Below are 15,296 nucleotides of genomic sequence, written 5' to 3'. Positions count from 1 at the left end.
AACTATAAAACACCGATTCAAGAAACCAAAAACCTACATAAATAGACATACCATGTACATGGATTAGAAGACTCAACATGGTAAAGGTGTCACTTCTTCTTGAATTGATCTATAGGTTTAATGCAATTCTAATAAAATTCCCAGTACAATTTTTTTGGAAGATACAGACAAGATGATTCTGAAATTCGTATGAAAAGGCAAACTAATGAGAATAATTTTGAAAAATAAGAATAAAGTTGGAGGAATTACACCACCTGATTTTAAGACTTCCCATGAAGCCACGATAACCAAGACAAGTGTAGCACTGGCAAAAGAATGGACACACAGACCAGTGAAACAGAATAAAGAGACCCATACAACTATGACCAACTGATTTTTGAATAGGCGCAAACAATTCAATGGACAAATGATAGTCTCTTTAATAAACAGTGCTGGGGGGGGGGGGGTGGCCTGAGTTGCTCAGTTGGTAAGCATCCGGCTCTTGACCTCAGCTCAGGTCATGATCTCGGCTCAGGTCATGATCTCACAGTTCGTGGGTTCCAGCCCTGCATGGGGCTCTGCACTAACAGTGCAGAGCCTGCTTGGGATTCTGTCTCTCTCCCTTTCTCTGCTCCTCCCCATCTCGTTCTCCCTCTCTCTTTCTCTCTCTCTCTCTCCCCCCTCTCTCTCTCTCAAAATAAATAAATAAACTTAAAAACCCAACAACAGTGTTAGGATTGAACACCCAAAGGCAAAAAAACAAACCTCAACCTAAATTTCCCATCGTATATAAAAACTAACTCGGGGCGCCTGGGTGGCTCAGTCGGTTAAGCGCCCGACTTCAGCTCAGGTCACGATCTCGCGGTCCGTGAGTTCGAGCCCTGCGTCAGGCTCTGGGCTGATGGCTCAGAGCCTGGAGCCTGCTTCTGATTCTGTGTCTCCCTCTCTCTCTGCCCCTCCCCTGTTCATGCTCTGTCTCTCTCTGTCTCAAAAATAAATAAACGTTAAAAAAAAAAAAATTAAAAAAATAAAAAAAACTAACTCAAGATGGATCACAGATCTAAGCGTAAAGCATAAAACTATTAAATTTTAAAAGAAAAAATCTTAATGCAGGGTCAGGTAAAGAGTGTGAGATGCAACATTAAAAGCATGATCCACAAAAGAAAAACTGAAAAAAGTCATCAAAACTAAAACCTTCTGCTCTGTGAAAAGTATTTTGCTCAGAGAATGAAAAGCTAAGGTGCAGACAGAAGAAAATATTTGCACATCACATATCCAACAAAGCAACCGTATCTAGAATATATAAAGAACTCTCCGGGTGCCTGGGTGGCATCCTGCTCTGTGATGACAGCATGGAGCCTACTTAGGATTCTTGCTCTCTCCCTCTCTCCCAATAAACAAACAAACAAACAAACATTTTAAAAATAAATAAATAAAATAGCTTAAAAAAAAAAGAGGGGCACCTGGGTGGCTCAGTCGGTTAAGAGTCTGACTTCGGCTCAGGTCATGATCTGGCAGTTTGTGAGGTGGAGCCCTGCATCGGGCTCTGTGCAGATTTTGCTTCAGATTCTGTGTCTCCTTCTTTATGTGCCCCTCCCCCCGCTCACGCTCTGACTCTCTCTCAAAAATAAATAAACATTAAAAAAAAAAAAAGAACTCTCAATACTCAAGAGTGGGAAAACAAATAACCCAGTTTAAAAAATGGGCAAGACCTGGACAGATATTTCACCAAAGAGGACATACACATATAGCAAATAAGTACATGAAAAGATGTTTAACATCATTAGCCATGAATGAAATGCAAATTAAAACCATAATGAGATACTACCACACACTATTGGAATGACTAAAAAATAGGGACAATTGTAAGGCTTGGTTTCGAGGTGTGGAACAACTGTTGCTTACATGTAATTTACATATTGCTGTTGGAGATGCATAATGGTATATCCACTCTGGGAAACAGTTTGGCAGGTTTCTTTTTAAATGTTATTTATTTTGAGAGAGAGCATGCGAGCAGGGGAGGGGCAGAGAGAGAAAAAGAGAAAGAGAGAGAGAGAGAGAGAGAGAGAGAGAGAGAGAGAGAGAATCCCAAGCAGGCTCCATGCTGTCAGTGCAGAGCCAGACTCTCAAGGATTGAACTCACTGTGAGATCATGACCTGAGTGGAAATCAAGTGTCGGAAGCTCAACGACTGAGCCACCCAGGCGCCCCAGTTTGGCAGTTTTTAACATAAACTTCCACATACACTTACCATTTGACCCCGCAATCCCACTCCTACTTATTTACCCTAGAGAAATAGGCACCGTGTTCACAGAAAAATCCGTACACAAATGCTACTGCAGCTCTATTCATCAGGGCCCCCAACTAGAAATAATCCAATGTCTTTCAACAGGTGAATAAACAATGGTGTACCCATACAGTGAAATAGTATTCTTCAACAAAAAGGAACGAACTAGCGATACATGCAACAACATGGATAAATCTCAAAGGCATTACGTTGTGTGAAATCATACATCCTATACGATTCTATTTTATATGGCATTCTGGAAAAGATGAAATTACAGTATAGGGACCAGATCGGTGGTTGCAGAGTGAAGGGAGGGGAAGCACATGACTACAAGGGGGTAGCATGAGGGAAGTTTTTGGGGGTGATGGAGCTGTTCTGTTTCCTGGTCATGGTGGTGGTTAATCTATTCACATTAAAAGTCTGCATGCTAAGGGCGCCTGGGTGGCTCTGACTCTTGATTTCGGCTCAGATCACGATCCCAGGGTCCTGGGTGGAGCCCTGCATCAGGCCCTGCGCTGAGCGGGGAGCTTACTTAGGATTCACTCTCACTCCCTCTGCTCCTCTCCCTGGCTCCTGTGCTGTCCCTCTCCATCTCTAAAATTAAAAAAAAAAAAAAAAAATCTGTACACCAAAGATAGGTCAATTTTTCTGCATGTGAAATTAAAAAGAAAAAAAAAAGTGACAGGAATGAACATATACTTATAAACGGAAATAACTACTCTGAACGAAATGAACACTCCATGAGGACTTCAGAGAGGAGAGAGATACCTTCTCTTGGAGGGAGTGATGCTTGAGCTGGATTCTAAAGGATGATTTAGAATTTATTTGGGCCAAAGGAAGGTCAGTTCAGACAGGAGAAATAACAAGTGTCAAGGCCCTAGGGCAGAAGGAAGTATCCTGCATTTTCATCTGAAACTGACCAGAGCAAAGGGGGTGCCCTGGGGGGTGGGAGAAGTGGTAGGAGGGAGGGAGGGGTATGAAAGTCCAGGCTGGAGCAGTAAGAGAGTCAGACTGTGCTGGACTATGGGTATGGTTTTTATTCCAAGAAGGATGGGTAGCCGAGGTTTTTAGGCAAGTGTAACACAAGATCAGGTCTAGGTTTGGGGGGTTTTGTTGTTGTTGTTGTTGTTGTTGTTGTTTAAAGATTTTATTTTTAAGTAATCTCTACACCCAATGTGGGCTGGAACTCGCAACCCTGAGATCAAGAGCGGTATGCTCCACTGACTAAGACAGCCAGGCACCCTAGATCTAGGTTTTGGAAAAGATCACTTGGAGGGGCACCTGGGTGGCTCAATAGGTCAATAGGTTAAGCGTCTGACTCTTGATTTCAGCTCAGGTCGTGATCTCATGGTTCAGAGGATTGAGCCCTGCGTCAGGCTCTGCATTGACAGCAAAGAGCTCTGTCTCTCAAAATAAATAAATAAACGTGGAAAAAAAAAAAAAAAAAAAAAAAAACAAGAAAAGAAAAGAAGAAGATCACTTGGGCTGCCCTAAGGAGAAGGGTTTCAGGGAGAGTGGGGATAGAGCCTAACTAAGTATGCAGGGATCTTGGGAGTTGAAAAGAACCTCTAAAACTGGGTTTTTCAGTTTGGGTACCATTGACGTTTTGGGTCAGATAAATTTTGTTGTGGGGGCTATTGTGTGGATGTTTAGCAGCATATCAGGCCTCTATCTTCTAGATGCCAGTAGCACTGACCTCCCCACCGCCCAATAGTGACAACCCAAAATGTATCTAGACATTGCCAAATGTTCATGGGGTGGGGGTGGGGGGCAAAATCATCCCTGGTTGAGAACTACTGCTCTAACATAATCAAATCCAGTGCTTCTGGGTTCATAATAGATTCACAATAGAATTATCTGGACAGCTTAGAAGATACAAATGCTGGGCCTCACACCAGACCAACTGAAGTGGAATCTTTGGAGGAGGCCGGACTGGGATGGGGTGGCGCAGGGCATCTGTATAGCTTTAAAAGCTCCCCAGATAATTCTGTTCGGCGTGATATTCAAGTACCACCTGCCTAGTCTAACGCTCTCCATCTACAGAGCAGAATATGGAAGCCCGGAGTAGAGAATGACCTACTGAACTAGCGGCAGAGTAGCTCTAGAATCCAAGATTCCTGACTCCTCGACCAGTGCTCATTCCATTAGACTATGTCACCTCTTAACAGCTGCACAGAACTTGCCCTTGGCAAGCCGTGGAAGCCCAGCCTTCCTGAATTACCAGCTCTGGCCTTCTGAACCTGGTAAGGGTGCCATCTCCCCTGATGGCAGAGCCCAAGGCCTCCCCCTTTCCTGTCACTCCTGGAGCCTCGTCCATCCTTCTTCTATTCCCACTGCCGGGTTTAGGGTGACCAAAGTATCCTAATGGTTACAACAGCAGGTGCTGTAAAAGCTGGGGAAAAAAAATGAATTGCGTACCTACTCAGGACCTACTCCTGAGACCCAGGTAATAGAGCTGCCCTTGCCCTCCAGGAGTTGACAGGTCCAGTGGGAGTAAACAGATAATTCCCATAAAATGCAGTAGAATGCCGGAGTGCTGCAGGCTGCAGTGGGCCTGCTTCGAGAGAGGTATTTTGCCTGCTCTGGGAGCTGCGTGAAACCCCAGCAGAAGGAACCTCTTGAGCAAAGCCCCAGGGAGGGCTGTGCAGCAAACCACCAGCAACTGCTAGAGTTTGGAGTGACTGGAGGGCAAGTGGCTGTCGGAGCTAAGCACTGGCTGGAAGAGTTTAACCTTCCCGACCACCCCAGAGAATAAGTGACCTGCTTGAGGTTGTGCAACTGGTGACCAGCTGGCAGAGTTGGGCTTCCCCTCAAAGTCTAGGTGGCCCAAAACTCCTGGGCTATCCTGTGTCTCTAGGCAGGCCCAGGCAAGGAAGGAGAAGGCGCAGAAGGGGTCAAAGTTGTTAGCTAACCATTTCACGGATGTTCATACTGAAGCATCCTTTTGCAAAGTGAATACTCCCCAAAATGTGTTTTGTGGTGTAATAAGGCCTCAAGAATGGTTTCGTTTACATACAATGGCTAGGCATATAAAAGGGTTCTGCTAGGGTTGAAACTAAGCACTTTGGCGGCCAATTTTAGGCCGGATTATCATCCATATTTTAGGGATGAGAAAACAGAGGCTTTGGTCACTGTCTTGAAAAGTCACACGGCTAGAAAATGGCAGGGCCAAGATTTGGATCCAGAATGGCCCAACTTCAACGTTTTGGACCACTGATTCTCAGACCTCAATGTCTGAGTCACTAGCAGGAAATTACTAGAAATGCAGATTCCTGACCCCACCCTAGAGCATCTGAATCCCCACCCAGACCATCTGATTCACTGGGCCTGGGTCCAAGCTCAGGAATCTGCATTCCACAAGCACTACAGGTGAATCTAAACCACATAACTCTCAGGCCGCACTTGGCCATACCTCCACCTCTCTCTAATCCAGAGACCTTACAGCTGTTCCAGGGTCTCAGGTGGCAGAGGTCCTGGGCAGGCGGGGCCCAATCCGAAGAATTTGGGGGTTTGTGCAAACGACCTGAAGCCGTAGGACTCTGCGATGACAGATCGCGTGCTGCAACCGGGCCAGGATGGGATCCTGGGGAGGGGTGCCTTGGAGGTCGCTGTTGACGTGGCCAAGCCCGCTAGGGGCCTGGCACCCCACACGCTCACCTGCCGCGAGGTGCGCCCACGGTCCAGAATGACCCATGAATACATCCGTCGCGGTTCCCTAATTTCGAGGGACTTTCACCTTCCTCCTTGAACAAAACCTAACACCCCAAGCCAAAAATACCTGCCCAGCCCCTCCTCGCGAGGGGACCGGTTCCAAGTTCGCCAGGAGGGCCCTGATAGTCGGGCCTGGGACGGAGGATCCGGCGGATCGCCTCCCGGTCGGAAGCTGCAGTGCAGGTGGAGGGACTGCCTCTCGCGGCCCCGCGCGGGTAAGGAACCGGAGCGCGGACTGCATTGCTTAGGGGGCGGGGAGCTCGGCGGATGGCTTTCGTCGGCCTTCCCGTCCGGGTCGGAGCTCTCCGCCGTCCCCGCCGCCATCGGGCACCTGCAGAGCCGGTCCAGTCGGGGCGGGCCGGCTCCGGCCCCTGGACTCTCAGCCCTCCTCGGCCTTGCTGGACGCCACTCTGCGGCCCGCCGGGTCAGCGAAGGGTTAAGGAGGCTCGCTCCCTCCCCTCGGCTCCCTCACCCTTGGAAAGTCCCCGAAATGACGTTTCAACCCAACAATTAAAAAAGAGTTTAATTATAGAGGCAGGCTCTGGGAGCTGGAACAAACTCGGTGGGTCGGCGGGGCCGGTAAACAACTCCGGAGCGAGCGGGCCAGGCTGGCCGCCGCCCCGCGTTGCCCGAGCCCCGGGAACGGGGGAGGGGAGAGGCGGCCGGGAGTTGGAAAAGCGGAGGAAATTCGAGGAATCGGAGTTCTCTTGGGGGGGGGGGGGGGGGTTGGGAAAAAAGACTTTTTAGCTAGCCTGCGGCTCCGGGGCCGCGTGATGGTGCTTCTAGCCAGTCCTGCAGCCGCGGGCGGGGGGGGGGACAGCGGGCCAGGCCTGGGGCCGGGCAGGCGGCCCCACCCGCTCCGGGTCCCCCTTCTCCCTTGCTTTTCCACCCCTCCTCCATCCCCCCAGCAGAGCTTCGCGAACCCACCAGAATTAAAGACCAATGGGTCTTTTGGGGTGGGGGGGGGAGGCAGATAAAAGGACGAAATAGCTTCACATCAGGACGCAGACTAACCTTGTGGTTTTAACGCGCAGCCTGCTCTGTCCTGAAATCTGGAACTCATTACCTCATCACCAAGAAACTGCACGACCCCCTCCCTTTCTTGGAGCTGGGTAAAGGAGCGAGCAAACACCCCTTTAAGAAAGAAACCTACACTTGAGTGATTTAAATTAAGGTGGATGGAAGTTATTTCCCTTTCTGGCGCTTGCCAGATTTCAAGAAAAGCTGAAATATGGGAGCAGGGGGAGGGAAGCAACAGGCGGCTGGACAGCAGCAGAAGGAAAGGCAAGGGGCAGCAGCCGGGTTAAAAATGGGGGCCATCAATTTAAGTCAGAGGGGCCAAATAAAAGCAGACCCGGCTGGGATCACGTAGGTTGGTGGTTGCAGCAAAAGTTCTGTGTTTCGCAAAGATGAAAAATAACCGGTTCCTAAAACAGTTGTGATTTGGAAGGTTTCCCTGGGTCTGCTCGGAGGTTGACGAATACACCAGAAATGCAATAAAAATGCGTGAGTGTGTGTGTGTGTGTGTGGGTGGGTGGTGGTGGTGAGAGCGCGACTCGAGCGCTCTGCTCCGCCCGCCCTGTCCTTTCCAAAGAAACGTGCTCATAATGGGGTGACCTAATTACATCGCAATGGAACCCGCTCTTAGCCACTCAGCGCACGGGGTTTCATAACAGACCCGGCCGCCTTGAGTGCTGGGAAGAAACGTGCGAGGGCTGAGGAGGCGGCCGGGCACGCGGGGAAATAGGAAAGAAACACAGCCCCGCGATTTCCGCCTGGGTCTTCGCTCCAGCACCCGGGGGCCGTGGGCGACACGTTAACAACTTTTTATTTGGGTGGAAGGAGAGGCCTCTGAAGCTAACAGTAAATATATTACAGTCTTAAAAGGAGTAATAATCTATGGGGGGGGGGTTTGGAAGATCCCATGCCCCCTTCCCCCCATCCCGCCCAAACAGCGCAGCGTGACAAGCCATATGTTCCGTTCCCGTGGGGGCGGGGGAGAAGCAACAAGAAGTTAAAAGTGTCGCCTCCCCCATTTCTTTACCTTCATTCTTGCCAAAGTAACTTTTTTCATTGTTCAAGCGTCTAGGGGTGTGTGCGTGTGTCCCATAGTTCAGAGCGCTCGTGGAAAGTTGTGCGTTATTGGTGTTTGGGGGGGGGGTCGAGGAGGGCGGATTGGAAAGGACATTCATGAGGATTCATGTTTTCTTTTTGAAAAAGTTTAAGGGTTGAATGCGTGAAATAAATCCCACTCCCAAGCCTGTTAAACAAGCAAGCAATCCTTCCGGGCGGTGGTCTTTTTCGCTACTGCCCCTCCCGCCGTTCGGTTGCGAAGCACAGGAGAGTGTAGACGCGTGCGGCGCGCGAAACCGTGCTGCGCTCTCCCGGCCGGGCCCGGTCCCCCCCAGGGAAAAACTCTCCCTAGTTTCCCCCACCACTCTACCTCCCCCACGACCTGCTGAAAAAAAACAAAACAAAAAAAAAAAAAAAAACTAAACTAAACTAAAAGCCTTAGACCCGAATGCTTTCTGCGTCCCAAATTCCCGATGTTCTGGTCCCGCCTGGTTTGCGGAAGGCAGCCGAGTGCGGAAGAAAACTCGGGAAAAGAGTTAAGTTGTGGGGGGCACTTTGAGAAGTTTCAGGGGAGATCTGCTCAAGATGGAAACCGCAGCCCGGGCGCTAAGGACGGGTTCTGCTCCCGCCTGCAAAAAGAGAAAGTCGAGCCCGCCTTCCTGCCCGACAAAAAAACAACAACACAACAACAAGAACCCCGAAGAGGGTGGAATGAATGATGTCACAGAGCCGCGCTCGCAGGCTGACAAAGGGGGGGGCGCCCCTCCCCCTCGCGCCGCACGGCCCCACAGAGGGGCGCCCCAAGCGCCGGGTAGCCAAGCGAGAGACTCGAAACTTTTCCTCTTTAAGAAAAAAAAGTTGTGCGCTGCTTGCAGTTGGTTTTTTTTTTTTTTCTTAGCCTTCTTTCCTCGTTTCCCCTCCCCCTTCTTCCTTTTGAAAGTTTCTTTTTTTTTTTTTCTTCCCGAGTTTGACCGCATGGCTGATTCAACTTCAGTGTCAATCACCTTTTTTTTCTCCTCTTCCTCATTTAAATAAGTTTAAAGCTCCTCCTCCCCCGGTCCACCAAATCTGAACTTTATAAATTGGGCTTCGCGCGCCGCAGTCGGGGAGAGTCAGAAAGGCGAGGGGCGCCGGGAGCAGGCGTGTGGGACTCCAGACCGGAGAGCCGGAGGCTGCGCCTTCCCCGCACCGGGACCTTCGCGGCACACCAGATCCTCGTCCCTGCCCCGTGCGAGCGCCCAGGATGACCACCACCCTCGTGTCTGCCACCATCTTCGACTTGAGTGAAGTTTTATGCAAGGTAGAGTGGGGCGGAGGGTTCGCTTTTCAAAGTTTTCTTTTTCCTCTTTTGCCTAAAGAAAGAACCCTCAAAACTTCAGGTCTTGTAAAGTAGGAAGGAGAGGAAGAGAGGCAAGATGGTTCTTTTTTCCGCCTTACTTTCCCCCCAGTTTAAAGGAATTTGGCTCTCTCCTTCCCACCCTTTGAGTTTCAACAGGTCCTGGCGGCTACTGCATGGGAATTTGGAGATCAGAGTTTTGGGGGGCGAAGTTTGCGTGGCGGGGCCGCCCGAGGGATGCGGGTCATTTGCTGGGACCATTTTTTTTTTTTTTTTTTTTTTTTTTTTTGGTGATTCCGTCGCCCGTAATGTGCTGTTTGAGCCCGGTTTCGCTGGTCTGCTCGGTTTGTCTGTGCGCGCTCTGGGTCTCGCTGTCGCCGGGAGGGGTTCGAGTCTCCAGCCACACCGCCAGCCAGTGGGGTCAGCAGGGGCTCCCCTTGGGGAAGTGAGTCTCCGGACGACATCTCTACTGGGATGTCTGATGTGGAAGGGCTGGGAACCTGCGAGAAAAAGGCCAAGAGTTGTGATTCAAAAGGATGTTGCAGAACGGGTTTGCAGTAGGACTTTAGTTCGCCCAAGCTCGTCCAGGCTTCCTTCTGGGATCGCCTACAGTACTGCAAACTTTGGGGTGATAATGGTACTAGGCTTGACCCGTTTACCTGTTTTCCGAGGGGGTTGAGGGGGGCCTGGAGAACAAAATGCGGCCTGAGCTCAAGGGGCTCTGCGAGGAAGGATTTAATGGGGCCTCCTTAAGTAGCGTAGCTTGCCAGCTGGTGTGAAAAAAAAGGTTTTAAACACAATTTTCCATGAATGCGGTTTAAGTGTACACAGCAAAAGCCTTTGGGTGTTAGATTATGTTCGTCCCCTCTCCCCACTTTGAAAGCGGGGAGCTGCTAGGCTACTTTTAATTGCTAAAGTGTTTTGCCTTCTTTTAAACACGTTGGGTCATGTCGCTCTCTTTTCCCAGCTTGCTTCTCCAGTCGGCCCAGCTGCCAGGGCCCCAGGGCTGCAGGGTTGGGGTGCAGGGACTCCGAGGAGCTGAAGAACAACATCAAAAAAAGTTTGAATTTCAGCTTCCTTCCCTCTCTGGGCTTTCCCAAACTCCAGTTGCCCTGGCAGCTAACCTGAGCTCTGTTGCACTCCTTCCTTCTCTTCCCGGCTTTCTCACTCTTTGATCTATTTCTCTTTCCCTCGCTCCCTACCCCCGCCCCCCCCCCCCGACTTTTTAAATGAACCTTATTGTTGGGAACCGGGCTCTCCACTTGGTTCCTGTAATCCGCTCTGTGGGGTGGTTGCTGTTACAGATTCCCGAGCCCCTACAGCTGATCCTAAGGGACCAACTTTAGAATTTGCACAATGACACCCACATGGGCTGGGAGCCAACTCCCTGGTCCCCAGCTTGTGCCCTTTCCGAATCTTGGGTACAGATTGGGCAGGTGACCAGGGTATACCATTGGAACAGAAACCTGTCTGTGGTGGCTCTGCTTCCCTCCCCCCAAATCTACTATTGACTGGGAGGCGGGTGGGGGGATTTGGTGCTTTCCTTTTCCTTCCCACCTGCAGCTTTGCGTTAAAGATTAAACACTGGCGCTCTTATCCAAGCCTGCCCTTGCAGCCAGAACACTAACTGCAAAGGCATCTTCCCAGTGGAGGGGGTGGGGAGATCATTGTAGAAGGCACCTCTTTCCAGGGCATGGGGCAATGAACTTTATTTTAGAATCCCATCCTTCTCCTGCCCCCACCCCCCACCCCAGATGGAGGATTTCTCCTGACCCTTCCTCTTCCCTCCTCTTAGCAAGTAAAGCAAAGGCAGTCTGGAAACCTGTTGCCAAAGGAAGGGAACCTTTCTGAAGGAGGAAGTTGAGTCTTGGGAACCCAGGCGTTTGTGTGGAGTGTCAATCAAGGAGGGACTGATTAAAAGGAGGGTGCTTGGAGTCTCCTGAGGTTTACCTGTTCTTGTTTGGGGGAAGGGGAATCTAGGGAAGTCGGAGTTACGGGAGATCTTTTTAGCTGAGGAATCTACTGGGGAGGTAAAAAAGTTAGATTTTATGGATAAAAGTGGTAGCTTTGGAGACAGGATATGGGGGTGCATTCCAGGGGTCTGCATGGAGTAGGGTGCATGTATAACAATTTTTAATAGGTTAGGACTTTGTAGTTTCTTATGCATGGGGCCAAAGTAAAGCTAGGTGGCTGGTTTGTGGGAGGGGGCTTGCCAGGGCTGAGTTAGAGGTAGTTCCTTAGAGACACAAGGGGCATTTCCGATTGTGGAGGGGGCTGCACTTAGGGGTACTTTTCTTGGCCCTGGTACATGGCCTTTGTCACCAACCATCCTCTCTCTTCCCTCTCTTCCCTCCAGGGTAACAAGATGCTCAACTACAGTACTCCCAGTGCAGGGGGCTGCCTGCTGGACAGGAAGGCGGTGGGCACCCCTGCCGGTGGGGGCTTCCCCCGGAGGCACTCGGTCACCCTGCCCAGCTCCAAGTTCCACCAGAACCAGCTCCTCAGCAGCCTCAAGGGCGAGCCGGCCCCAGCCCTGAGCTCTCGGGACAGCCGCTTCCGAGACCGCTCTTTCTCAGAAGGGGGCGAGCGGCTGCTGCCCACCCAGAAGCAGCCAGGGAGCGGCCAGGTCAACTCCAGCCGCTACAAGACGGAGCTGTGCCGCCCCTTCGAGGAGAACGGCGCCTGTAAGTACGGGGACAAGTGCCAGTTCGCGCATGGCATCCACGAGCTCCGAAGCCTGACCCGTCACCCCAAGTACAAGACGGAGCTGTGCCGCACCTTCCACACCATCGGCTTTTGCCCGTATGGGCCCCGCTGCCACTTCATCCACAACGCTGAGGAGCGCCGCGCCCTGGCCGGGGCCCGGGACCTCTCCGCTGACCGTCCCCGCCTCCAGCATAGCTTTAGCTTTGCTGGGTTTCCCAGTGCCGCTGCCACCGCCGCTGCCACAGGGCTGCTGGACAGCCCCACGTCCATCACCCCACCCCCCATCCTGAGCGCCGATGACCTCCTGGGCTCACCCACCCTGCCAGATGGCACCAATAATCCCTTCGCCTTCTCCAGCCAGGAGCTGGCGAACCTCTTTGCCCCTAGCATGGGGCTGCCCGGGGGTGGCTCCCCGACCACCTTCCTCTTCCGGCCCATGTCCGAGTCCCCTCACATGTTTGACTCTCCCCCCAGCCCTCAGGATTCTCTCTCGGACCAGGAGGGCTATCTGAGCAGCTCCAGCAGCAGCCACAGTGGCTCAGATTCCCCCACCTTGGACAACTCAAGACGCCTGCCCATTTTCAGCAGACTTTCCATCTCAGATGACTAAACCCCGGGTAGGGAGGGACCCCCTGCCTACTCCACCCCCCATCCTTACCCTCCCCTCTCCCTCTCTCCCTGATTCCTGACAACCCCTACATTAACAAGGTTAAGCTCAACCCCTTTCCCCCAGAACCTTGGAATGCCCCTTCCCTCTCCCCTCTCTTGACCCCCCCCCCCCCCAACATAAGGACAAGTCAATTTGTCAGTAGCTTCCTCTGGCTTGAAACCCCCTCTCCTCGATTTTATAGCCCACTTACCATGCATAACAGACAAGTCCCATATTTGTCAGTAGATGCCTTTTTCCCCTCGGCTTACGCCTTAAGTGCCAAATCACAAAAGAAAAAGCAGTAACAGTTTACAGAAGCAATTTAGTGCCTTGTAATCTAACTTTGTCACTGTGACTACATTACCTCTTCAGCGCCAGAGGGCACCCGTGGGCCTCCCTGAGCCTCTGCCCATGGGGGAGGGGGAGGGGACCCAGAACCAGCAGCTCCCTCCGCTGGCGACCCAACTGCACCTTCCCTTATTTCAGCCTCCCACACCCTCCCCTCCCCTCTCCCCATGACCCCCCCACACCCCTCTTGGGAGAGTTGTTGCCAGACTTGGGTTTTTGGGGAAACCTATCTTGACATTCAAAACCTTTTTCTTCCCGACCTGAACCTCTGTTGACTAATCTTGCCTGGGTTCGCGTAGGTCTACAGGAAGGAAGACAAAAAGTGGATGAAGATCGCGACATAAGTGGGACTTTGTGATTTAATTTTTTCTTTCTTTCTTTTTTTTTTTTTTTAAGTGGGGAGGATGGGGAAGCTAGATGGACTATGAGAGACTTGATTTTGGTGCTAAAGTTCCCCAGTTCATATGTGACATCTTTAAAAAAAAAAATAACAAAAAAATGAGAGAAAAGCTAAAAAAACATGTAAGGGGTGAGCAGTTAATGGTATTCATTCCACATACAATAGCTGTGTTAAAACGATTTCCTGTAGAAGTAGCTTCAATGGTTTTTGCTCTAGAATACCGTAGGTCTATCCTTAGAGCACTCACGCCATGCTTTTTTCCCTGGGTTTTAAACTTCATATAACTTTCAGAAATTGGAGAGCAAAAATTTTGCTTGTCACTGCACATCAATATAAAAAAGCTTATTTAACTTATCAAAACGTATTTATTGCCAAAACTATGCTTTTTTTTTGTTAATTTTGTTCATATTTATCGGGATGACAAATCCATAGAATATATTCTTTTATGTTAAATTATGATCTTCATATTAATCTTAAAATTTTGTGACGTGTCTTTTTCCTTTTTTTTTCCACAGTTTTAATATATTATTCTTCAACGACATTTTTTGTAACTTTACACTTTTTTTGGTTATTTTATTTTAAAAAAATGAAAAATTAATTTAAAAAAATGCAAAAAACTGTTGGATTATTTATTTTAGAAATTTCCCCCCTTTGTGTTGGACTGCAAATTGAGTTTCTTCTTCTTTAGGCCTTTTCAGCTAGGACTGAGAATGTATGTAAAAGTTCTGTGACAGTACAGAAGGAAAACAACTTTTATGTATGGCTTCTAAAAGGGAAAAAACAAAAAAACAAAAGAAACCCTTTGACTTCCACGTGCCCATCTCAAGACATTCCGATTGCAGATTTGAGGTTCTGGATTCCAGGTTTGGAGTTTTCCAATGTTAATGCAAACAGAACTGGCACACACACATTAAGATGAATGTAATTATTATTCCTCTTGCTGGTCACTACCGTCGCTTTCTATTTCTCTTTCTTTGTGTGAATTTATTTAAAAGAAAAAAAAACTTTTTGTAACGACTATTTGCAGTTTAAAAATCAATAAACCCCGTTTTTTTCAAGAAACATGGATGGTGAAGCTGGTTTTACTTGGTTTGTGGTTTTCCTTTGCCTATAGGTTTGTCCTTTGTATAGGATACAGGTGCTGGGGAAGAGGAGGAGTGCTTGTTGCTTTTTTCTCAGCCATAACAGCAAAACCTATGTCTGTAGTTCCCTCCATTGATGCTGGAAGTCTCTGAGCTTAGAGGGGATGGGATGGGAGTTTATTGCAAAGGGAGCCCATACTTCTCTATTATCTTCCCAGCGTGTTGGTTATTGACCAGGGACCAGCCTTGGGCACCTGTGCAGCTTCGGAGGCCTTCAGCAAAAGCTGAAGCACAGTCTTCACCACTTTACGGTCTTCATTCCTTTGGGTGGTGATTGGAGTGCCAAAATGGTGGAGGGGGAACCTGGCACATGGTACTCCAACCAAGTCTGGGTTTGAGTGAGTTCTTGGTGGAATGTTTGCAGGCTCCTTTTTCCCACATGAAATTGACCTGAAACTCTATAGCCTCTCAACACCTGTCTGGGGTGGGCATGATGAAGGATTGCAGGCTTGGAGAGGAGCATCTAAGATGGTCAGGGGCCCAAACAAGGGCACTGGAGTTGGGGGTGGATCCACCTGGAGCTGACCTGCACTTCTGTATTTGGAGGGCTGTTAGGGGGAAGTAGCTATTAAAATGGCCAGTCCTAATGGGAAGTCATCAGGAATTCCCACCACCTTAAGTCTTGTTACACATGCCAGGCAGGATAGGTAGGTTGTCATCTTGGGA

The 15,296-nt window shown here is 49.7% G+C and overlaps 1 protein-coding gene across 1 annotated transcript; it reads left to right on the top strand.

Moving 5' to 3' along the window:
* Nucleotides 1–9,024: 9,024 nt before the first annotated feature.
* On the top strand, nt 9,025–14,550 carry ZFP36L1 (ZFP36 like 1 zinc finger CCCH-type). Its single transcript, XM_060620135.3, has 2 exons — nt 9,025–9,349; nt 11,742–14,550. Exons 1-2 carry the CDS (start codon nt 9,293–9,295, stop codon nt 12,699–12,701), a joined length of 1,017 nt encoding a protein of 338 aa, XP_060476118.1. The 5' UTR covers nt 9,025–9,292; the 3' UTR covers nt 12,702–14,550.
* The last annotated feature ends 746 nt before the right edge of the window (nt 14,551–15,296 follow it).

The sequence above is a fragment of the Panthera onca genome, chromosome B3, assembly GCF_046562875.1.
Source record: "Panthera onca isolate mPanOnc1 chromosome B3, mPanOnc1 haplotype 2, whole genome shotgun sequence".
In the NCBI taxonomy this organism is placed as follows: domain Eukaryota; kingdom Metazoa; phylum Chordata; class Mammalia; order Carnivora; family Felidae; genus Panthera; species Panthera onca.
Note: the sequence above shows the minus strand (reverse complement) of the source record. Positions and strands in the feature narration are given on the sequence as shown.